Source organism: Syngnathus acus, chromosome 13, assembly GCF_901709675.1.
Source record: "Syngnathus acus chromosome 13, fSynAcu1.2, whole genome shotgun sequence".
Lineage (NCBI taxonomy): Eukaryota > Metazoa > Chordata > Actinopteri > Syngnathiformes > Syngnathidae > Syngnathus > Syngnathus acus.
Genome location: NC_051098.1, coordinates 7,878,898 through 7,905,098, shown reverse-complemented (window position 1 = coordinate 7,905,098; position 26,201 = coordinate 7,878,898). Strand labels below are relative to the sequence as shown.

At 39.6% G+C, this 26,201-nt stretch overlaps 1 protein-coding gene across 1 annotated transcript; it reads right to left on the bottom strand.

The window, feature by feature from the left end:
* Window positions 1–677: 677 nt before the first annotated feature.
* kcnj5 (potassium inwardly rectifying channel subfamily J member 5) lies at window positions 678–21,878 on the bottom strand. The gene is made up of 4 exons (XM_037268013.1): window positions 21,641–21,878; window positions 13,974–14,056; window positions 10,581–11,454; window positions 678–4,504 (listed from the first exon to the last, which is right to left on the bottom strand). Exons 2-4 carry the CDS (start codon window positions 14,034–14,036, stop codon window positions 4,131–4,133), a joined length of 1,311 nt encoding a protein of 436 aa, XP_037123908.1. The 5' UTR covers window positions 14,037–14,056; window positions 21,641–21,878; the 3' UTR covers window positions 678–4,130.
* Window positions 21,879–26,201: the final 4,323 nt, after the last annotated feature.

The following is a 26,201-nucleotide window of genomic DNA, read 5'->3' as shown; positions in this document are numbered from 1 at the left end:
TGAAGTCTGTATGTATAGGTGTACTGTGTTTTACCTTTGTGTTTTGATTTTTTTTACACTTTCATCTTTTAAAGAAGGGCAATGAGAAAGGAAAAAATACTGGAATTCACCATAAAGTAGTTCGAGTCATCTAAAGCTGAAAGAATTTGGCGCTGTTCACGCACTTTCATCCAGAATGTTTCGGTGCCATGCTACTTGGACCACCAGAGGTTGTGTGACTGAGTAAAATTATGATTACTAGTCCTGTTAGTTCAGTGCTCTGTAAGCATACAATTTTATGAGTATTATGCATTTTGAGTCGTTCCTTTGTGATGTTTAATAAGAAAGAACGTGAGCCTCTTGCACTAGCTGCAAGCTACCTATTGATTTATCTCAAAAGGGTTCCTTAAAAACATGCATGAGTCTTTTGCCTCAAGCTTCAGTACACATGATGTGCTGTACTGATAATTTATACTTATTTTCATTGTGCCAAGCACAACTAATCCACTTTTCACGTATCTATGTATATATTGAACCCGCTGCTTTGTCGATTTGTTACAGCAAAGTGTAACGTCACACTCTTCTGAAGTGAGGTCATTACTTTTCCTTGTTTAGTTATCTGCACCGAAAATAAATCACACGCAAATAATGCTGCCCCGCTCGTTCATGCGTGAACACATTCACAAGAACACGTTCTGTTCTTTTGGCTGTAGTATGTTTATTCCCGAGAGAACACATAAAACAGATGACATTCCTGCAATGAACGATGATGGCTCTCTAACAACAAACCTATTGTTTAGCAAATGGGATACATAGTTAGATGCGGTGAAAATAAATATATCAAAGCATCTTTGAAACAAGACAATTGAGCATTTTAAACAATTAGGGATTTATAATTTTGTCAATGACAGTTTTATTGAAATGTCTTTATATTGTAGAAATTTTATCATTTGCATGCCTAAAAAATACCCTGTATTCGTATCACTGTATTTAATGTATTTAGAAGTAGAGAACGTAGGAGTCACCTCATGCAAGTCAATTAACTACTGTCCGCCATGGCCCACTTGGAAGCACATGTCTGCTTCCAAAACCGCTCGCAAGGGCCATTAAACAGAAGACAAAGGGCAGTTTGGGAAACAAGTGGAGGCTGAAAACGGAGAAGGTTGAAGAACACTTCAAGTAATAGGTGGGGACCAGTGAGTCATAATGAAGAAGGCAAATACCCCGGATGATGGAGATTAGACAGAAAGCCTTTTACTCTCATTATCATCTGTAGGCAAGTGCCTCCCTTATGCATAATCAATTTCATAAACATCTTTCCTTTTCATAAGGTGACTTAGTGAACATTTCATAAACCTTTAATAAAAAAAAAACCATTTCATATAAAAATCAAGAGCCATTTCGATCAAGTACCAACATGCATCAGCCAGTAAGATTAGCCTGTAAAGTAGTTTGATCAACGCCGATCAAACCTACCGTCATCTCCTCTTAATGTGATACTGTACTTACATAAATAAATAAATAAATACATAAATAAATCTAATTTGTTTTGTTAACAACAGCAGGAAGAAGGATTGAACAGTTTGTCATAAATGGACATTATTGTATTAATTTGATAGACAATTTGCTTTTAGGTGGGATAACATTTCCTGCATTACTGCACAAAGGTCAAGGCTACCACTAGATTTAATAAAGGCGAAATGTGACTTGAATGTCACTCAGTTAAGAGGTGAAGTTAAGAATCCATCTGTTTGTCAACCAACAAGCTACTTCATCGTTAATTGAGGATGGCAAAAAGATGGGCGGTGCCAATGTGATTTGTGATGCTTTCACAGGGATGGATGGTTCCTCTGATAGCATAAATTACTTCACTGTGATCTCGATCATTGCTAAAATGGTATGGCTTATTCCTTGGTCTCAGCAAAGTTTTATCAAATACTCCAAAGTTTAATCCTTTTGTGTTTTAGTTTTCTTAATATAAATGCAGATACAAATAGAAAAAAACAATACATAAAACTAATGGTGAACTAAGACTTTTGTGCAGTATTGTGGAATACAGTATTAGTTTTTATTATCATGATGATTATTTCAAAATGGTGTTGTAGCGCTAAGAGACCATCTTGGTCTCAGGACTGGTTTAGAGATCAATTATGAGTCATTAATTGCATTTTAGCTGGGTCAGGTTAGACTGTCAAACTGGGTAAAATAAGGCTCTAGATTTCTATTCTCAAGACCAAAACCGCAGGAAGAGCAGTGCTTCACCTACACAATGTATAATTTGTTTTTGAAAGTAATGACTGTAACCAGGATTATTATACATTATCTGATTTTCAGATGTTGAAAATACCATCCATCTATTTGCTTTGTACGTTATCCTGTTCAGGGTCAATTGTAACTGCAAGTGACTGGGTAAAGTGACCGTATTAGATTGACCCTGGAGGTCATCAGCAAGGCACAGACGTTCGATTAGATTTCACACTGGTTCCATGAAAGTTAACCACTACACCATGAGTGAACACCATTTTCCTGCAAACATTTAAATATAAGCCATCTTGGTTTTAGCCAGCCTATGCCTTGGTGTAGACTCATGTCCTTAAAGACAGTCTTGGTCTTGATCACAACATTCGTCGTGCCCTAATCGACTTGGCTTATTGCCATGTCTTCCAAATGCAGGTTAACTGCTGTGCATTTTATGTTTACCACTGCTTTTAATTAATTGACACTCCACAATTGTAGGTGGAGTGCCGCGTCTTACTACCAATCAATCAGTTACACAATAGCGTCTTCGTTCACCAACCTCTGCTGCAGCTAATTACCCTGAAAATGAGCATAGAATGAGGTAAAAGCTGGTTTCTTTTGGAGCAAAGCTTCCTGTGTGCGAGAATTAGTCACATGAATATGAAACTACACACAAAGGACGAATTTCAGAAAAGATAACTGCATATTGGTTGAGTACAGATTGCATTTGGATCGCTTTGTATAGTTTCCTACAAGTAAACTATTAGCCTTACATACTGTATACCATCCTAATGAAGGATCGAGATGGAGGAAAGTATTTCCTTCCATCATCATAAAGTAGCATGTGTCTGAATCAATACTCTTTAAAATTAGAGCATAGCTGTACATATAAGAGCAGAGTGCACTCTGTCTCGACTCCATGTTTCAGTTCAACTTTCTCATACAATTTTACAATTCAAGTAGGGCACACATAAAAGATAATCCTCTGTGATAATCCTGATTCTCACCTTTCTGATCAAAGCCAGCAAAGACCAAATCATCTGATGATTACCGTGACCATTCATCCTGTGGTTAATGGAGTGTTAAGAGTGACTTTAGTTTTCCCAATTGGGATCACCAATCGCATTATGTTTAATATTTGTGACAGAATATTGTCGTGCGGCGTTGCAATCTAGGATATCTGATTCTGGGCCTATTAAGTATGACAAAATGTTTGCCAATCATGAAGTGAGTGTAAAATAATAAACGAATGCTATGGCAACAGATGCAAAGCTCACAGTGAGAGGGCTTCAGAAGTGGGGGATCAACTCACTGAGTTGAGTGTAATCCAAATCTTACCACAAAAGATGCAGATGTCGTGGCAAGAAATTCTCACAGGTAGCCGAGCTGTTGCGGCTTGTTTTGATTTTCCAGCAGTCTGGATGCCCTCCTGTAGATTTCCGCCTCTCACAGTTTAGTCTGGATTCTACGTGAAGTCATGTTTGCTTGAGACTTCTGGTTTGGGTGACAAGACTTGTGATTGTCAGAGGACAGATTAAGGGTGCGGTGTGCTATGTTATTATCAGATGGCACCCTATTCAAACAATACAATGCTATATTGTCCTGTCATGCCTACTTTGTGTGGCCCGCTGTAAACTGCAATAGTGGTGATAGGGTATAATTATTGGATTATAAAAAGACAATGGGTACCACCAACTTTAAAGTGTAGATATAGATGTGTGCCGGTACTTACAGTACGTGTCTAAAAAGCAATCTATTCTATAGATTGACACTCTAGTACTGCAGAGGAGTATTGCGTGGTTCAGTGATTGAAGAACAGTGTTTTATTTCTCCAAGCCTTGCAATGGCCATTGACTAAATTAAATACAACACAGTCCAGTTCCCTCAGGTGAGGTTTTTTTTCTGATGGTTAATCAGCCAGGCAGTCCATCAGCAAAGGGCGTCTCCTCCAAAGCAGCCGCTGAGCCATTTGTCTCTCCTTTGTCACCTCCTGATTCTCTCTCCTCCTTGTCCTCATCGTGGCTTAGTGGGTCCAGGTCAGACAGGCCAAAAGTGTGCATTTTTGGTTCTGGGCTCAGCAGTGACAGCTGAGGCAATAGGGGCCCATCTCGAAGCTTTGCCGCCATTTCCTTGGCGCTGCACGCAGGGGTGTTGGTCTCATAGACGTCGTGGAAGTTGTTGTAATCGACCTCATAGAAGCCTTTCTCCAAGGAGAGAACCGGGGTAAAGCGGTAACCCCAAAGCACCTCTGTGTCCAGATAGGAACTCCTTGCTTGACACGTCATCCCTAATCCAGGTCCAGGCAGCCGTACACAGCCACACACACATCAAAGGTATGAACGGAGGAACAGACACACATCCGAAATGGACAGGAAAATAAACACATGTACACACAGACAGATGAAAAGAAAAGGGGAGAGACAAGTCAGTTCATTTTTTTTTGCGGAAGCTCAAACTGCATACAGGAAATGCCATGCATCAGTCAAACCACAGCTGTAGGAATTCTGTTAGTATTAAATATTCAAAATCACTTAGATATTCCTGTAAGCAAGATTACCAATTGAGAAAGGTAGCCAAAATATTTTTCTGTGTTATTTTTCAGTGCTCTACTGATCACACCTGCAAAGTTAAAATGTGCAATAATTATGCATTTATGCAAATAATCCACTGGAATTTAGGATGTTATCCAATGCTTTTATGTTGTCAATGCTCTCTGTGACATTTTTAAAACTACTGTAGCTCCCCAAAAGGTGCTAGCAATTGATGCTTTATGAAAAATTAAGAAGTAACATTGAAGTAAATATCCAACCCAAGTTTCGGAGCTGGCTTTTTGTGAGCTTCGATTTTCCCTGACTGTTTGTTTTATTTTTCAAATGGTGAAAGGGCTGTCACTGGAGTAATCCTTTGAACCAAAAACACTGAACACAATTTGCTCAGTCTATTGCTGCCCTTGATAAATAGAGTGAGTCCATTCCATGTGATTAAAAATAGAAGAACAGTTGATTCAGACTGATGCAGTGTCTTTTGTTGCTGCTCAAGAAGGTGCTCATGAACCTTTCTTTTTCAATTCCCTCTGGAAATCGATGGCCCCGTTTCTATTTTCAACTTGTCAAATATTTGCCTTTTTTTAATTTATTATAAAAGGCAGCCTTTGTTTGTTTTTCCAAAATAATGTTTGTTGCTTTTCTTAACTGCTGGGCGGATGTGGTTTCTTAGTTCATACTGAAGTCCAAATGTTTTCCTGTCCTTTGGTAGGTAAAAAAAGGTGCCCTGCTAAATTTCACAAAAAAATCCATAAAGGGATATTTTTTGCAAATAGGGTGTACCTCTTTTAAGAAAAACATTCACATAACATCACAAACTTTACAATACAAATAAGAATGTCTAAAGTCAAGGATCCCAAGTTATAATTCAGATTTTTTCAAAGTCTAACAAAAAAGGTAATATTCCCCAAGTGTGTTTGCTTTGTTGTATACATCACATTAAAAATGTCTCGATAACCATAGAATCCGAAATTGAATGCTTAGACAGTCCTGTCCTGACTGCTCAGCAAAATCAAAATCATAAGCATGTTGTCATCAGCTGTTAAAACATTAGCTGTAGTATAAAAAAGGTTTTATGATTCTGACATTTGACCCTGGAAGGGATTGACTCTTTCTATTATTTCCTGAGTAAAATATTTTCCAAATTGTAGCTTGACCAGAATCCCACAATGTCTTGTGCATGGCTGTCTATTAAAGGCTGTGCAAGGTCAGCGGGATGAAATCAATAACAACAATAATTAAACCATGTTAGAGTTCTCCGCCTTCATCCTGGATTGTGGTATAGAAGCACCCTTTTAAGGCAGACCTTTTAACCCATTAAAGAAGAAACATAAAAGAGCACTTAATACCATAATTAAGGCTGCTCCATTTAGGTGAGCCACTTCCTGATTATTGTGCTGGCTCGACTAATAGGATGAAGCCATCTTGTGTATTTCTTTTCCTCCCATGACATCCACCTGTGATTGTGTGGAGGTCAATGCTAATTGCCAACGCTGCCCGCATATAAAGTCCCCTTGATAATTCGTCAAATCTGTATTTAACACATGTTTTCATGTCAAGTGTTAATACAGTGTGGAAGGGCCAAGGTCACTAGACACGTGTTTGTTTTGTTAGATCTTTTGTGTTTCCCCTCAAGGCTTTCTATGTACGACCAAGGTCTTGAGCTGACTAAGCTTTATCACTCGTGGAATTATTTGTCCTTGTGTTTATTTTGACTATGCTGGGGATATACGGTTTACCGTTTGTAGTCAGGACATGTTCTTACCAAGTTTTCTATGTGGCTATTTGTTGCAGTTTAGGGCTTGTTGTTGGAAAATAAAAAAATAAGAGGATTCACCATCTAAGAGGATTTAGAAAGAAATATTGTACTCATCTGTATACTTTGCCTACGCACTTATGTTAGCCGAATATTTTGTGAACACTGAAGCCAAATTAATGGACAGTACTAATGACCAGTAGCGAGACATTAATATTTATTTATGTTTTCATTGGTTGTTTTGATATGCAGTAATATTCATTTATTTTTTTAAAGATTACTGTACCATTTTTCCTCATTTAATGACGCTTCTTTTCACCTTAAGTGCCTTAAAGAAAAATGATCACATTTGGTAAATTTATTTCCCTAAAACTCACCCAAAGAAAAATATTTAATGCTAACTTTTACTCAGACTTAACTACTACTAAATATTCAGGGGAGTAGGCTGCAGATACATACATGAATTGCGTACCACATAAATGTAGTGTTATAGAAGGCATGGTGATAAATAAATTGATTCCTTTATTGACTAAGACAAAAAAGCATGACTAGCTTGTAATGTTTACAAGTAAACAGTACATCTTGCACATCATAAAAAAATAGATTGTGTTGCACAAAACACTTCTTATTTGATATATAAATATTAGAAAGGATATAAGATAACAAAACTGTCATATGTGGACGATTGTCAGAGACCGTTCTATAATGAAAACAAAAGGTTTGTTGTCGGCAACATAGGCACACGCGACAGAGCCTCTCTGACACAGAAACTACATTACGTATATTCACTGCAGTATAGTGATGAAGATGTTTGCTGACTTTGAAGTTGCCAAACCAATCACCAGAATATATCTATAACAAACACATACGCTTAGAGGTTACGAGTGGATTCTTCTGCTATCTGCAGTCAGCTATTATCTGGCTGAACTATGGACATTGCTTCGTAGTGTATTTGAATGTGCATTGGTTGGCAACGTAATGATGTGTGGAAAAAATGACATCAATGAGACTTATTAGCATTTTGAAGAACTTGCAACTTCACTCTGACTCATTGATGATGCAATATCTGATTCATTTTTTCATTTTCCCCCTGTAATATCTTTTCCCTTGCTATAGTACTCCCACATTTGACCGTGGGTTTCATCTCTTCAAATATTAAGTGAGAGTGTAATTACAATTTTGAGCATTTACAGTGTAGAAATGACATTAAAAATACATTTTTTTTATGATTGACTTATTTAGCTACATTGCTGCAAAAAGTGACTGGAGTTGTTGATTTACTCAACTGCACACCGTGGAAGCCTGATCTACTTTTATTCATATAGAGACCTATTTAGGGCTTAACAATCAAATTGTCATTATATGCAATTTATGTCAAGTGGATCTGATGGAAGAAGAAAAACATTTCTTCATTTTTGATAGTAACAGATAACTATGCACATTTTTATTAACGTGAAAGAATTTTTACGTGCATTGATGATGTGTTGCTCTTTTGGTTCGTAACAGAATACAAATGGGCTTTCTAATGGGGATAGTAGAGGGCTCCTCCGGCAGCCCTTCGCTCTGACTTGGACATCCACTTTTTTGATTTTCATATTATGTATTATTTGTGCCCTCTCTGCATCCATTACAACCTGGTGATCCTGAAAGGGGGATCCTTCCATCTGTGGTCCCTTCTCAAGGTTTCTCATTTTCCCCTGGCAGGGGTTTTGAGTTTTTCCTTGTCCTTTTGGGAGCTTAAGATCAGGGGATGCTTTGAGAATAATTGTCAATTTTTTGTCTATGTGAAGCCCTTTGAGACTGCTTGTGATTTAGGGCTATACAAATAAACTTGACTTGACTTGACTTGACTAATGAAAAATGGGCCGTCTACAGTTACTATCCATATTTTCCCTGCTGGCAAAAGGGACCTGTCTGTGTTTGATAAGGCTTTCATTGTCTTCGGTTGAAGATTGGATCTAGCAAAACTTGTGTCAGACTGGCACCAACTCTTTACTGGTCCATTATTGTGTCAGCACCTTTGAGCTGTGGCCACATGTCCCTGGTGCGTATGTTCACCTGCCTTTATTATAGCAAAGAGCCAGCGAACAATAAAGATGTACAGTGTCACTGGGATGATATACAGTATTGAAGATGTCGTCACATAGCTTTGGGTTAGTGCTCTGCCTATATAAAACCCAAACTGGTATTTGATGTTTCGCAAGTCAAACCAAACCCGAGTTTGGGCATGAACACTATTACTAGGGTCTGATTATTATATATGTGATCATTAAAGTAAGCTAACATTTGTCAGGCATAGGCTTGCAACAAGAGTCTCATGAGGGACCGTGCATGTGAGTGTGTGTGTGCGTGGGGGGGGGGGGGGGGGGGGGGTTAAAGGCAATGGCCAGATTTGCACATTGCCCAGTGGAGAAGGACAGTGATGACACTAACCCCTGAACGCCGCAGCGGTTTGTGCAAGCGAAGTGAGGGGTGATTTAATGCCTGGGTCAAGTATCCAGTAGTGTGATCAGGAAGCATGATGACTACTGGTGCTTTGGGAGAGAAAATAAATATAAAAATCAAATGTGAAATAGAGCAGAAATGTTCAGATGCATGCAAAGACATGCCTGATCGCACCAGGGAGCGTTGTGCTTTGTACATATTTGTCTAAGAGTGTAAACCCTTCTAATCAGTCCATGTGTCTCTTTTGTTTAATAATCTCATAATTACTAATACGTATGTACGTATAATACTATGCATTTCTTAAAAATAAATTGTAATTACACACAAATCACAATACCTGCTTTTTGCCAAAGCAGACAGAAAACCTATTAAAGCCGACGATTAACAGCACACTATGGGCCTTTTTACTGTAATCACATCATTAATATGTTTATACCGTATTTTCCAGACTATAAATCGCTCCGGAGTACCAGTCGCACCAGCTATTGAATGCATAATAAAGAAGGAAAAGACATATAAGTCGCAATGGAGTATATGTCGCATTTTTGGGGGGAAATTTATTTGATAAAATCCAACACCAAGAACAGACATGTCATCTTGAAAGGCAATTTAAAATAAAAATAGAATAGAAGCAACAATAGGCTGAATAATTGTACGGTATGCTAACGTTACATGACGCATAAACAACAAACTGAGAACGTGCTTGGTATGTTAACATAAGATATTAAGAGTTATTCCGATAACTATAGCATAAATAACATGCTAACAAAATTACCAAACCATCCGTGTCACTCCAAATCACTAAATCCAATGTAATCTTCATCCTCTGTCATTGTTAAACAACTCCGCTAACTCCGGAGGTAGAAGAAGCGGCGCTTCCTCTTCTACGTCACTTACGTCAGACTCAACGTCAGTTGCAGTTCCAATTATTCCAGCCTTTCTGAATCCTGACACACAGGCCCAGAGTGCCCTCTTGCGATTTAGTGTGAATATAACATGTGAAATGTTATAATAATGTGTTAATAATTTCACACATTAGTCACTCCTGAGTACACGTTGCATCCCCGGCCAAAAAAAACTGCGACTTATAGTCCAGGAAAATACGGAAAGAGTTTGGGAATTGGTGCAGAGACAATTTTGTTACTTAATTTACACAATTTTTACTCTTTTTCAGTAAGATGTTGTAAATTCTGAGTTTGTGCCTGGAAATTCGATTTTTGGAATTTTACAGAACAACCCGGTGTTGTCTGTCTTTTAAAAAGAACAAGCCTTAAGCAGTTTGGAAGGGCTTAGCGTTTACCCAAAACAAAGACCAGCGGTGTGGGTGGTTTAACTTCATATATACGTCAAAGAAAACCTCGAAGTAGCAACAGTGGAAATGTGTGTCTACGCGTGCAAGAGGGTATGGGAGATTTTTATCCTTAAGTGACATTTCCGATAAAATGTTGCATCATAGAAAATATAAACATCAACACCTCTGCCGAACTCGCTCAGCTTTGAGAAAAACTCAACTATTACATTTTTACTATTGCAACGGCACCCACCCTTTTTCACCAGGAATTTTGCGGTATCTATTGAGTAATTTATTACAACCCCACCAAATTGTGTTTGTTTCATACCTGTGGCTTCCACCATGCCCTCGAGGATGACCACTATCTCGAATTCCTCCTTCTCCATTTGCGCCATGGACATCTCCCAGAATGGGCTCTTTTCGTTAATCTCGTGGGAGATGATGAGTGGCGACACCAGGAACAGGCGATCGTCTCCCGTGTCAAAGCCGATGTTTATGTCAGTTTGGTTGAGCGGGATGAACTCCCCTTCCTTGGTCTGCTGCGAGCGGATAAGCTTTGCTCGGATCGAGGCCTCCACAATGTGTGAATTCCTCAGGTCCCCTACCCGAAACATCAGGCACATCTTATTGTCTCGCACCGATATGACGGCCTTGTGTGAGAACATGAGGGTCTCGGCGCGGTTCTTTGGCTGAGAGATCTTGACAAACATGCAGCCGACCATCATGGCGTTCACAATAGAACCCAGTATGGCCTGCACCAAAAGCAGTATGATACCTTCAGGGCATTTTTCTGTGATAACACGATAGCCGTACCCAATTGTGGTCTCAGTTTCAATGGAGAAGAGGAAAGCAGAGACAAAACTGTTGAGGTTCTCCACACAGGGGGTCCATCCTTCTTCATCGGCATGCAGGAGATCCCCGCGGATGAGTGCAATCAACCACCAAAGAAAGCCGAAGAAGAGCCAGTTGACGACATAGACTAGCGTGAAAATAAAGAGACTGAGACGCCAACGAAGGTCGACTAATGTTGTGAACAAGTCACTGAGGTAACGGTAGGTCTCTTGCACGTTCCCATGATGAACGTTACATTTGCCATCCTTTTGCACATATCGCTGACGTGGCTTCTTGGCGGGGTCAGATATCAGGTGTGTTCGCTCTGTTGAGATCTGTGCCTCCCGTAAGTGTTTCGGAAGCTTCTTCACCTATATGGAGAAAGCAGATGAAAAAGCAATGTCAGAGAGTATAACAGTATTTGTCTGCTTTTCAGTAACTAAATGTTAACCACCTTGACGATCATGGAGCTGGAGCTTGTCCCAGCTGATGTTTGGAATAGAAGCAGTAAACTAATAGCAAGACACTGACAAACACAAAGAAACGTTTTTTGCAATGTGAGAAGCCAGAGTGCTTATACCACTTAAGTAAACCCACCGCGAATGTGTACTAATAGCTACAAAATTAAAAAATGTTCACGTCCATTATTACATCAAAGCTTGTCATTGTTATGGTGACCCAACAGCACTTTTTTTTCATACTCTACAAGGTGACAAATCATTCGAGTTGTGTGCAACACTGTAGAGTCAAATCAGCCAATTCAGCTTCTGACTGTAGCTTTTTTAAGACTAATTATGTGTCAAAATTGTACATACCCCACTGAGTTTATTAGGTGTGTGGGGCCGCACGTTCCAACAATAGGTTGAACCCAGTAGCTAAATTGTGTTTCTTGTTGCATGATTGGTGTGGATATATTAGATCAGTGTACAGTATACGGGGAGCAAGGGGGAGAACAGGTTAAAGAAAAAAACCCAAGGACATTGACTCTGTTGGCCCAATTCCAATGAACGATCTGGCTCCAATGCCTCCGCCTCCCTCTCTTTCCCCTGTGTCCTCTATCTTCACACCTTGGATCTTGGCAAGCCTGCATCGGAACAATTGAACATCCTCCAGCTCTCCCAAAGATACTGATTGCATCTTCCACAAAGGGTTATCCACTTTATAGCTGTCTGATGAAGATGACCTGCTTGCAACTCATCTCCCCTCAATCATTGTCTTATTTATAACATTCCGGAGAATGAAATCAGTGACTGTCAAAATCCAAATTCTTGCCACTATTTTTGGACGTGTGCACACGAGATGACACTAATGGAGGATGGCGGCATCTTTCAAACAGACCAAGGACATGCTGGCAACCCACTGACACTTCCAATATGAATTGACAAATTGAATATGTTGTGTTGAGTCAAGAAAACAGCTCCTGCCCCCTTTATGTAGTCAGCCCTTAGCCAGGCATGTATGCAATCCATCGCTCTCTAAAGCCGCAGTAAAGTGACGACACTGTATCTATAGCAGTGGTTCTTAACCTTGTTGGAGGTACCGAACCCCACCAGTATCATATGCGCATTGACCGAACCCCTCTTTAGTGACATTTTTCTTTTTCTTCAAATTCAAGACATCAATGTTTATTACTGGGGGCACAAAATGAGCCGTGCATGAACATCACCTTGTTCAAAGAAAAAAAAACAACAGAATGCATGACCTCAAAACAAATTACATACCTGCAGATCAGTGTGACTTCTGCTGTTGCCTTTGCGAGACCAACTCAGATATGCTTCATCCCGAATTTACACAATAAATCAGGTATGTTCTGACCTCCGAAGTGGAGGCTCTGCCGAACCCTGAGACCGACTCACCGAACCGCTAGGATTCGATCGAACCCAGGTTAAGAACCACTGATCTATAGTAAATGACATCCTTGAAGATACTTTGATTGTATAGTACTTTTTTTTGTAGCATACGCCCGATGTTTTATTCAAGACTTGCAAGTTTCATTGAGTTGTGCGGTACTCACTTGAGCGCCTCTGGATAAACATAAATTCACTTACCCAAGCGGGTATTGAGTTTTCTGCTATCAAGTCCAGGTGAATTTTGTTTAAGAAACATTTAGACAAAGAATTATTGAAAGACCATGCTTATTGATTGACTTTGCAATTAGTGGTTTGATGACAATGCATTCACTGGATGTCAGGCACAGGTCCAGCATTTCTTTTCATCCTGGGGCTAATGGGGTTCATGACAAATACATAGAGGAGCCGAAAAACCCATTTATAAATAGATTTTAGAATATCAAATAAAATCGTGGAGTGCTGAATTTAGGCTACACAGATTTTTAGTTAGATAAGCAGTTAAGAAAATGGATGGATGGATGGATGGATGGATGGATTTGTTTTTATAGTTTTTACAAATCTTTAAACGATAGACCAAATAAAAAGCCCATCAGGCTTGAGCTAACAGAGTGATTAATGAAGCTGTCACAAATAGCGCCACCCAATCTTTGGCCTTCGTAGTCAATATGGTTCCTGCGGGTGACGTCCTTAACACAAATTCATTAGTCCTCTCTATATTACAGTGGTAAGTGGGTGATGCTTTCTCTTATTGAGCTTTCCTGACCACACTCGGGAAGGAAGGACAAGTTGCCATCACGGCCATCCTCCACTGCAAAGCTAACGCCACCCATTTGAATGAGAGTAAAATGCTCATTAGAGAAACGGCTTCAATTACTCTTTCTAATCTGTAATCTACATAACCATTTGTCCGCATTCCTCCCAGTCGGGGTTCTCATCCATGTATGTATTTTTTATCTCCTCTCTCTTCTTGCTCACCTCGCTTCATACCAGCTTCTCTCTGATGTAGTACATGAATAATAGGTTTGGCTCTTTAGTTTTACCTGTGCAGGTGTAACACCTATCTGCATGTTGTGGTCCATGAGGATTCTGGAATCTCCCGCCATCCTCAACTGAAGCTCAACACCTACAGAAGATAGGAAAGTGTTGCCATTATAGCCCAGACATGACTTGCATTCAAAACAAAAAGCAATAAGGTTCTTTGTGAGATGAAATTACAACTATTTAAATTATTTATTGTAAATTTCCCCACTTTGTCAATGACTATTAGACAAAACACAAAACTACCACACTTCTTTGAGTTACAGGGTTTAAAAGGTTACTTGTTGGACAAATGGCCACAATTGCAGATGTGTACCAAATCAATAGCTGTGGGACAGAATCTCATATGTCATCATTTGGAATATTTTTCCACAAATCTATATTATTGTTTTTTCACTAATCTATATTATTATATAGATTTTTTTATTTTATATTATAAATTATAATCTATATTAAAGACATGGGAGTGTAATGTTTACAAATTAATCTCAAATTTGACAATGGCTTGCTCTTTTTGATGATGAAACGTTAATGATTGAACAAACATGACATTTGGGAGTCTCATCAAAAGTGGAAGGACAAGACTCAGCCTGACATCAACAATATGTATTATGAGGTGATCATTTAGGAAGTAAAAATATAATAATAAAGTATACTGATGTAGGCTGCTCACCCATAGTATTTATTTATTTTATTTTATTTATTTATTTATTTATTTTTTTTATTCATTCATTCATTCATTTATTTATTTATTGCACAACCGAACTGTGCTTTACAGGAACGTGAAGTACAGTATTTTTAAAACGGGACGCATCTACTGTATTAGAAGAGTGGCTTTTTATTTTTTAATTGAGGCACATTATCTTTAGAGGTCACTTTTTGAGAAAACATGCTATGCAGTTGCCAAAGGATCTGTTTTTCACATTGATTTTTGGGAATGGCAAAATGTATGAATTATGCTCACTGGTAGCATTTCTGCAAGCGAACAGGCATTTGCTTGTTTGTCCCTTGTCTAAAGTTGTGGGGACATAACAAAAGATCATATTAGAAGCCCTATTTTTTGGTACTAATCCTGTTAAACCTTTCAAGCTTCACGGGGCAATTAATTTAGAGAGCCCCAAGGTGTTGTTTAAAAATCAGCGACTGTTAATTCACCAAAGGAGCAAGGGATTTCCTAGTGCTCGGTAATCAACAGTGCTAAAAGAAACATGGATAAATGACGTATTCTGGCTGACATTTCCTTGTCATCGGTTGCTAGCATCAATCAATCTGATCACTGACCAGCAAAGGAGAAGCAACCAGAAGGCGGGAGAGTAAAAGTGAGAGGAACACATCACAAATCTGGCCCACACAGGAATGTAGTGTTTACAGTGATGGTCCAAAGCAAAGGGCAGAGTGACGTGACAGGCATCCAAGCAGGGGAGACAGAGCATGTGCGGGAAACACACAATGATTCTCACTGAATACATGAAAAATATGCTGTTTTGCAGAATTATGTTTGCTTTTCCCATGAATTTAGCATCTCTCCATGGTGCTTCATGAAATTCAAGCTCTTACAAATTGTCACAGAGACTGATGGGCCTCACAGTAGACTCAACAATCTTGTTTTGTTTTAGTGTTTTAAGAGGGTAACAAGCTTTTATCTTGTTACCAGGAGGGTGACTGGATGCTTTCGCCAATGCTTTCGTGTTTGTGTTGATAACAGGATGATTGTATCTGTTGTGATTCTAAGGAACAGGAAAGAATGGCATGCCAAGCCTTTAACATTGTCGGCGACACACACTGTGGCGGATAAACATCAACAGCAGTAAAGTTAAAAACAAAATAGGAAAAATAGGCCAGCCTATAAATATAACTGCTAAACGCTGGCAATACTTTGATGTAGACCATGTTGCAAAGTTAACACAACTCTATGAGCAAGGTCAGAATGCCCACAAGTGTCATCCAGGCCAGTCCATCATCATTTGAGAGCCACAAAATAAGCCAATTGGAATTTTGTCCTGACACTGACTTAATTCTTTTCAATACGATTGAGCACACCATCAACAATGATGTTGAAGCTGTTATATCAAATTCAAACATGGCTTTTTACTTTACTTCCATGGAGTGGGCACTTTTAAAGCAGAGAGCTTGCATTCAGATAAAGAACATGTTGTGCAGAATATTTCATAGTCATTGAGAGCAGTGTTTGTGAATGTATAGGGAGAAAAAAATAATGAATACAAATAGCTGTGGTATGTTGCAAAGTCAGCAATATCACTTCCAATAGTTTTAAATCGGAATGTAACTGCGGCATTACTGGTTGCTCATCTGTATACATTAAGAGTCATAATTTACAGTTGACTGTTGTCACAGACAAAAAAATATACAAAAGTCATTAAAAAACAAACGAACGTGCAGAATGAGTATTAAAATAATAAGTCAAACAACTATAGGAAGTAAGCAAGTGGAGCCTGTAAAGACAAAAAAAATGCTCAAGCTAGTATTAGTGATAATGATGGGATAATTATATTTTGCACAAATAAACATCATGCTTCTGATGATCTAAAAAAGAAACAGAGCTTCAGAAAGAGTACATAACCTCAGAATGATGTCATATGGTGTTTTCCTGGATTACTCAAATTAAAATTGCCATTGAATAATCGTTTTGTTGCTTTTTACATTACTGTCTTTATTCATTTGAACAACTCCAATCGCTATGTTCAGCACAGTTTACAGTGTGCCTTTCAGTCTCCCTCATCCTAAATATCACCACACATGACTTAGTTTACACTCTGTCATAATGCCATTGTACAGACTCAAAGTGAGACTGAGTGACTGACGGAGCAATGTGCCATGCTCCTACGCAGACGAAAAAGTAGTTCCCTTCAACATTCAACATCATATCACTCAGACAATATCTCAAAGTCTTATTTACTTTCCACCGCATGATAATACATTATCAGATGATTCATTATCAAAAATATCAATGTTTAGATTTCAGTAGTGATTTTAGAGCATGAAAATCTGGTATCAGAAGGAATGATATTTCAGTATTGATCTGCAAACCACAAGAAGACACCACAACTAAATGCCAACGCTTATCTTGCGTCTCAGCATCGTAGTCGTGGAGGCTGCTTTCCTTGAAGTAACAGCAATGAGTTGTTACTTGTAGCGTCACGATTATGTCTCTAGCCTTGATGGGCCCATAAAATGACAAGGACTTCATCCCTATCTTTGTTCACTTGTGACACTTTGAGGTCGGGCGGGTCAAATGACTAAAAATGTCCCCAGCAAGTTTGGCTCCAGGCCGGACTAACACTGATACGGTCATAGACTCGCATATACAAACTTCACACCAACCCTCCCTCTTCGTTTTCCCATTATGTCCGATAGCGAGCCACTGTATCAAGTTTTACCCTTCTCGTGGTTGACCTTCTACGGAGTGACACTGCTGCATTGAGACGTCCCTCTCACTCTGACTGGAGAACAATTTCTCTAATGATATGTCAAACTGTCTCAATCTCTCTCTCACAGACTGAAACCCTCTTCAAACCACCAAAAGTTCTAATCTGCTACTAGTGTCAGACACGGTGATCCAGAGGCATATGTCTCAGTTTCTATCAGCACCTCATAGCTGGAGAGCAAAGGAATGTAGGAGAATAAAAAAACGTATGTGTGTGCGCGTGTGTGTGTGCGTGTGTGTGTGGGTGCGTGTGCATGTCCGTAAGTAATGGCATCAGTGTGAACTTATTTTATTTTAAATACGTTTATTTTAAATGCTAGCGAAGAAAGTGAATGTTTTTGCTGTCCATGTGCATCCATTTTTAAGAAAGTGATTGTAGATTTGGGCAGTAATAGCATTTGAAAATATTTTTTTACTTGCCTACTTCTCTACAGTCAGCATATGAATTGCACTAAAATCTATTTTAACTGCAATTTTACACCAGTGGGTGTAGCTGTAATACAAGTTGAGCTAAGAAGATACCCAAATGTCCCTTGGTTCAATCAGCAAAAGATTATAAAATATCAAAAAGATGATGTCGCCTATTTCCCATCCCCTATTCCTCCCTTTTATCTGTGTTAATGAGCTGCAAATGTATGTGAATGTATTTCACCAGGGGTAAAATATGCTCACGCTCACTCGATGCTTACATAAACCTGTAAAAAAAAGGGGGGTGGGGGGTGAAAGAAAACCTTCCCATGTGTAGAAAGCACTGTATGTGCTCTCTTCTCACGTCTTAATGGCACTGCAGTGATTAGCAGTCTTTTATTTTGCTTAAATGATCTACAATCTGCATAAATTAGTCTTCCTTTATTAGTTATGCTGATTTATCGTCATTCTACAATAATCTGGATGCAAAATAAGGAAATTTAACAACAACTCATATATAGAGCTATGTTTGTTTGCAGTTAATTATTTCGATAGTGTTCTGCATTGTTGATCACATGTGAGTCTTACACTCTTCCTGCACCCACAATTAGAAATGTAGTAATGCAGACACTGTGTAGATGCAGGAATTCTCAACTGGGTTTAGCTAAACTGGCACAACCTGATTGTTTATCATCTAGACATCCGAAGCATCTCTGCTATTGTCTGCCTACCTTAACAAAAAGACTACTCTTTAATTACACAAAGAATTCACCACTATTATAAGATTCAAGTCAGATAAAAGGAGTCTTATCCTCATTGACCGCAGGACTAAATGTTCTCATAGTATTTCATCACACATACAGTAACCTGCTGCTCGCAGATAAGAGTAAAATCAATTAATGAAGAGTGGACTCTCTTTCAGTGTCATTAGCCACTTTTGCACTGCATATCACTCAAATAGACTCTCCTCCATTTGAGATGCTCTGTCTTCATAGCTGCGGTAAACTTCTCTGCTGTTTTTGCCCTTCCAATTTCCACACAAACACATTGTGGTCAAGACAATACAATTCAACAAATTCTTCATGCCACTCATTGTGACAGCGCTGAAAAGAAAATCAACTATTACTTTAGCCCTTGCAGACAACACATTACCATGACAACAGCTATGGTGCATGGCAGGATTGAGTGCGAGTTTAAATAATCTACAAAGATCACTAGCTGGATTTGAACCTGCAGAATCCCAATACTAATAATAATAAAGAAATGTGCCATGCCCAAGAAATGTGTCCATAACCACAATGACCATGTCATAGAAAACCAAATAAGTGTAGGCTATAATCTTTACGGTCAACCTACTACCTCTGCCTTTTTTGCACGTGAGCCTTGAAAACCACGAATATTGCTGCATTGTTAAGTAGCTGCAGTATGAAAGGTGACCTGAACCCATTTGTTCTCATTGTAGTATTTTGAAAATACAGTGTCCTGCTGTGAGTGTGCATCTCCAGTGTGTGCGTGTGAGGTCAAAAGACAAAACGGAAAGTAAAGCTGAAATATCAGTCAAAAGGTAAAGGAAGCTTCGCACATGCTGTACTGTACCTATGCAGAAATATATACGTAAGCTTAGTGAGGCTTTTGGCGACTCAGTAGTGGGCTGTTCTATAAATCTTGCTTGGCATCGTGGGCGCAGTTAAATTTGCATTGGTTGATTTATGAATGTTTTTTTTTATGGTGTGATCGGATTACATAAGCAATTTTAGACTGCTTAATATATTCATGCAATGTCAAGCACCAAGTTTGCAATAATACCCAGGAACTAAATTTTAATCATGTTATTATTCTGGACTGTTACATAGAAACATGCAGTATATCGTCACCATCTGATGGCAACTTGATAGTCAATTTATAATGGTTTTGACTTCTTAACATAGTCCATATTTATGTCCTGGTAGAAACTGAATCTGTTGTCATTGAAGGTGCTGTCTCAACACGACATGCAATGCTATTTAAATCATTTCATTTCATTCAAATCATGGAATTCATCAATTCATTTACAACAGCTCCACACAATCATCTTTTTCATATGACAGGCTGTGCTTTCGCGCTGCTGTTTTGGTTAGCAATTGAGTTCAAATGGGCCCAGAAGTAACTTATTTGTGAACAATAGCGAGCTAGGGTAATTACAGTTGCTACCTGTTCTTTTCTTTGATGTGAAAACTAATGCATCTATTTGAGTGGCTGTTAATTTGTTTTCCATGGACGAAACACCCAGCGACTAACTAATATGTGACGAAATACTGAACAACATAAATAAAAAATAACTTCTTTAAGAACTACAACGCATATCTAAGAATTGGACATGTACGGCTGTCTCCATTCCTTTTCTTAGGCTCGAGATATAAATGAGTGGGTGCTGTGGAAGCAAATGTAGTAGTCTTCCTTTGAGGTTGGCGTTGCCCCCATGTCCCCTTGTGACATATGCCCTGAATTTATAAACAGATCCAGTTGTCACAATGACTTTGGAGAGTCTCCTAATGAATAAACCTTTGCCCTCCATTGCCCGTTTATTGGGGTTGAAGATCTGGCCAGCCTCGTGGGAGAGGTGCGCTGAGTCGCAGCTACAATGATGATGCAGATAATAAGGTCAAAAGGCCTTCTATCAGAAACAGTTATGTGTTTGCTGTTCACACTTCCCCCAGCGCACTTGAAATAGCCAGTAATGGCGCAAGCAGCTGTGAGCAGGCTCATTAAAGATTATGCTGGTGAAAGAAGCTTGTGAGAAGTGTCTAAGGCTTTTGTTGCTGTATTTTGAAATCTTGCTGTTTGAACATACCTTGCCTTTCCTCTGTTTAAGTAAGAGAGCAGTGATGCCTCACTTTTCATGTTTTTCTTTAATCCATTAAAAAATAATGAGTGATTCGGAACGACGACCGGCTTTAAATTCCCCGTTGAGACAATAACGGGCGGACTGAGGCTTCGGGGGAGCTGTACTTGATTAATACGGCCGCTCAGCCCACTGCCTTGCCATAAAAGTTTTACAGCGACTACTTTCCGGATGTGTGTTCAAGTGAGTACCGAGGGTTTGGTGGTTGAGATGCTTGTTCCGAGGGAATCAAGGTACATCATTTTTAGTCAATGATTTGGTGTAGCCTACAATATTCATGAAAGCACAACCAGTAGCAATATCCCCGTGTCCACTCTTTCATCTTCTGCTCCCGTTGAATAGCTAAAAGGAAAAAAACATGCTGTGTGTCTGTGGTCCCTACACTCCTCCTTCTTTTCCTCCTCCTCCTCCTCCTCCTCCTGTGCTTCCAGTAACGCAGATGTACATTCACGCCGTAAACTCCTGCATTGCACTGAGAGCAACTACGAGGCAGCGCGCGTTACACGAGGGGGGCTTCTCTCTCCGTTTTTGCGTCACAGACACCCCAGATGCACGGCGCTGGCTGATATACGCATCACCGCAGTCACACTGGTGATAAAAGATGAGAAGAGCAAGATGTGATGATGTGATGAGATTGCAGGCTGATGGAGGAGGCTCATCCAGTCACTTTCCCCATCAACACTTTTCCTTTTCCCTTGAGGTGTCAGATGTTTCCTTGCTTTCATCCAAATTTGTGGCTTTAATTCCTCCCTCTACTCTTCTTCTACTCATGCCACCTCATCTGTACAATTTGTTCCCAAAGTGATGTATACTTTTCATTTAGCAAGCGACTCCGGATGGGGATGTTGGCTATGCAACGCAAGCCATCATGCAAAACAGATGCCATCCATCGATACAATGCTACTGCTATCATCAGTCATATGTATCAGGCTTACCTTCCGGTCTTTGTGGGAGTAGTTGTCCCTTCGAGGCATTTCACAACTACTCCCCTCTCCAAAACTGTGCCTCCTTTTTTTTCCCCGGCTTCTGCCTCTCCTCTATAGTCACCCTGCTCCTTCTGTTCCTCACAGCTCTGTATCAAGTGTGAGCAAGGGCTCTGTGTCTCCGGTAGAGAGGCATGGGTGGGGGAGATAGAGGCAGACTCAGAGTGGGAGAGAGAGGACAAGACAAGGGGATGTAAATATGCGCCTGGCGTCTTGATTGCTTCTCTCTTGCCACTTCCACGCACACACATTTCCCTTTGGATTTGTCCCTTACGTGTATATATATATATATATACGTGTGCTTGCTTGTGTTGTGAAAAGTCAAATACAGTTTTGCAGGGAGAGGTTAGAAAAGGATATGTTTGTGTGTTTAGCATTGAACATGCAGACAAAGCAGTGCCAGAGTGTGGGGGAGTGTGGCGTAATCATTTGCCAGAAAATGCCTTGAAGGTTTGAATGAGATGCAAGAAGAAAAAAACGTTTTTTGAAAAAAATAGACAGGGAAGACAGTGGGACCATAGGGAGTAGAAAGGTGAAGAGTAGCCAAGTAGCCTACACTTTAAAAGTGCAAGAGGTCATATTGACCCAGATTTCCTCATGAGAAGTACACAAAAAGTGTTGTATCATACTCACTACTCTGCCCACAACTCAACAAAAAAAGTCTGTTCTTGACAGACACTAATATATCATCGCCACTGCTTAATTAAGGCTCATCTCTTTGGGGAGAGTTTGGGGCACTTGTTTTTTCATTTTAAAATTGCACCGTGGTAAACGGAACCCTTGTCACCTAGAATTAACAAAAATGGAAAGGAGAGTTTTATTTGAGAAGAGAGAGCAGCAACAATACGATTGGCTGGAGCAAAGATGAGGAGATATTGCAACATCCATAACTAATGCTCAGTAACAGAGTACAATAACATTTGTGCATACATTTTTTTTAATGCTAGCCATTTATCATCTTATTTTACGAATAACGAATCTACTCGGCCAGTGAACCACCATTACTTCCCCCCCCCCTCCTCCCCTTGATATTGTCTAATAATATGCCATGATGTTGTAGGAACATATGCCAGGACATTTACACCCATGGCTTGAGTGACAGATTTTAATTCCAAGTTCAATGGAAGAGGAAAATATATCTTTGGATCCACATCAAATGAAAATCAGAACGTTAGCTGGACATCCATATATATTATATTATTTGCTTACTACTGTGTTGCTATTGTCCTTTGTTTCTGGTGTTCAGTGCTATCTTTGCAGGTATGGGTCACTTGAATACAACTATGTTGGATCGAGCACAATGTAAATCTAACATAAGTCATGCTTACCACTGTATGCTCATACATGTGTCCAATACTTTTAAATAACTTGTAGCAAAATGTACGCTCATTTTTGCTTTATGACTGAGATATGTGTCCACATGAATGCACACACACGCACACACATACCCCAACCCATAAAGATGTCACACATTCGGGATGTCAAGATTTTATTGCCATACCGTGGAGTAGGTTTCATGTTCCGCGTTTAAAGGAGAAGGAGATGGAGAAAGAATAAAGGATGGGAAGCGCTTTGACGCCGCTTGTCATCGTAAAGTCTCCTCATGTACTTCTCGCTTTGAGTTTAGGTGAAGATTTATGACTCCGTCTTGGCCTTTGTATCCCACTGACAGCCCCATCCCCCCAAACTCACCCCATGGAATTGCCCTGCCACAACGAAAATGGAAGAAAACTGTCAGATTCTGCTTGTGGTACCGGCAGCGAACGGCCAGGGAGCTAATTACAGGATTATAGGAAATCAAGTAAAGTCTCTGCAATAATGAGGAGCTTGGGATCTGCCAGAAGGATGCAAGTTCTGGGTCATATGTGCACCCTTCCCTCAAGCGCTGATCATTTTCATTGTAATGAATAAAGTCTTCCTTCATCTGCTTTATTGATCTGTTGTTCAAGAGCCCCCAAGTATCTACAATTATACCCCATCTTGCATGCTCACCCTGTGGAGAAATTCATCTATTTAACTGTACTGCCTGACATTAATCACATATCTTGCAATGACAAATTGCTGACACATTCATTACTGAGGAAACCTGTGTACGGTTCAGCGGTATTTGCATAATAGGACTGGATATCACTTTATAATAGGGTCTATTAGTCTTGTAATAGGCAACCTATTAGAAAGATCAAACTCTGGCTGCCCTGCTGGAGGAAGATACACACCACAGTGTGTCTACAGTGTAATTCGATATCCACCAGTGCAGACTTGCATATGGAGTCATAATCATACTCCTCCAGGAATGAACAATCCTAATTTGGACCAGCACCAAATTATAGACCTTCATAGTGCTACTGCGTGATCCCAGATATTGTCACAAAGGCTGGGATCTTCGGCCGTGTTCAAACTTGAGTAATTAGTCCTGATCCAAAAGCACATTTTGACATTCATGGTAGGCATGTTTTCATCCTCAGACATTTTTAGCTTCCATATCCAAAATTGCCTTTGACCATCTTTCAAGTCAATGATCTGCTTGGTTACATTAGTGTATGGCAAGGTTCAAATCTTTTTACATCAATTATTGACTTCTTCCTCGACGACGCTTTTGCATTCGCCAAAACCAAATAAAAAAAAAAGAAACAATCAGTGATTAATGTATGACCCTCTTTGATGAAGAAATTATTATAAGTAAAAGTTCTAATTTTCAAAGTTAGATCATGTCCACTTCACCCTTCAGTGGATGTGGATTAAAAGTATCAACATTTCATCAATTCCTCCTCCCCATTTTTTTGAAACGGTTCATAGACTCGGTTGGGTGCTGGAGACGTGCTGAGACTAGCAGTACTGACTCGTTTACAGTCCATAGCGTTTGACAAGCTGTGGTCCTCAAGCAATCATTTCATAGGTCATAACTGAGAATATTGGGTCATCCTTAAACCTCACTAGCCAAGGCTCTGGGTCTTTTTCTTTCATCATCACTTGTTCTCAACCTCCTTGTAGGATTCATTATCTCTGATTGAACCTCTTGTCGGAGGCTTTGGAACCGGAGTGAGCAGCCTTGTCGCACCCCCTTCCCCACCACCCTCCAAAAAAATGTGCAAAGCTGTTAAATAGATATGGAAGGACAACCTCAATAAGCTTATCAGCCCAGTCATGAACATTTACTTGTCGAAACAAATGCGTGGGTCCACACATACTGCTGAGTTGTTGCATGCAGAATATTTAGCTAGTTAACCAAACGGACATTTTGCATTTTGTGCTGAGAGTCAAGGGTGGGTGGGTGATGCTGGGCAGCATTAAAACAGCTCGCACCAAGGGTAAATTCTAGTTCCGAAAAATATGTGAATTATTAAAAATCTCCAATTGCTTTTAAAACAGAACATCTCTCCAATAACAACATATTGGTACAACATGATTATTATTGCAGGGTGGGAGAAGCAGGACTACAAGCAAAACAAAAACAATGGACCATCTTATAGTTCTATCATCATAAAGAGGGTTAAGAGAATGAGTACATCTATTAGGCTTTAAATTATGAATTGAAATGAGTGTGTGGCTCAACAGAGCAGTGCGGTGTTACATAATTTAGGGATGCTGTACATTGTGTCTCTTATGCACAGAATTTCAACGTATGCGAGTGGAAGTGGGACACTGAATGAACTTGGTTCCTCTCTCTGCAAAGACAACAAACAAAACCAAACACAATTACAGTCACTGTATGTCGCAGCACGATCTGGCACGGCCGCGTTGTTGCTGCAGCATCACCATTAACCTCCCTGCCTCTTGGCCTTTAACATTGAAACTGCAATTCAGTTGCTATTTACTTGTAGGATTTGCAATGACAACATTTCATTTCTATTTGCCCTAAAAATGGTGCTTGTGCTGTCTTTGACGCCGTGATTTGTGCTCTTGAGATGATCATCGAGTGGTTATATTAAACACTCATCCTTATGAGTGATGAAGCAGAGCTACAACAAGATTGTCTCTCTTTCTTACAGTGCATACATAGTAAATTGTCGGCATACAATTAAGTAGATGGTGTCAGTATGGAGCCCCTAAACATGGAGCGGGCAAGCATAGCAATGTGAAGCAATCTATCATTGTGGGTATCGATTTCTCCGCATGATATGGAAATAAAGTTACAGTATATACAGCTTGGTTATGGATGTGGTCACAAATTTGTGTTTGGGTCTTGAGCAACTGTGATGGAATTTTTAGTGGACATCAAGTGTCAAAATAGCTGCATCCTGAGATGTATAAACGCTGATGGATTTTTCTGCTAAATAGATACATATTCCACAAAATCAATATCAATCAGAATGCTGTGTTAAGGCTAGTGGTGACCCATAGATGATGTTGTAAAGAAAATGTTGACTTGGTCCAAAACCATCATTTAAGATCTTAGTGTGTTAAATTCCTAGGATACGTTGCAGATAAATGTACACTTCCATGTTGAAATGTTTTATTGTGGGGGAAAAAACACACCAAGATGAAGCATTTCAAAACAGTTGCCACCATTAAT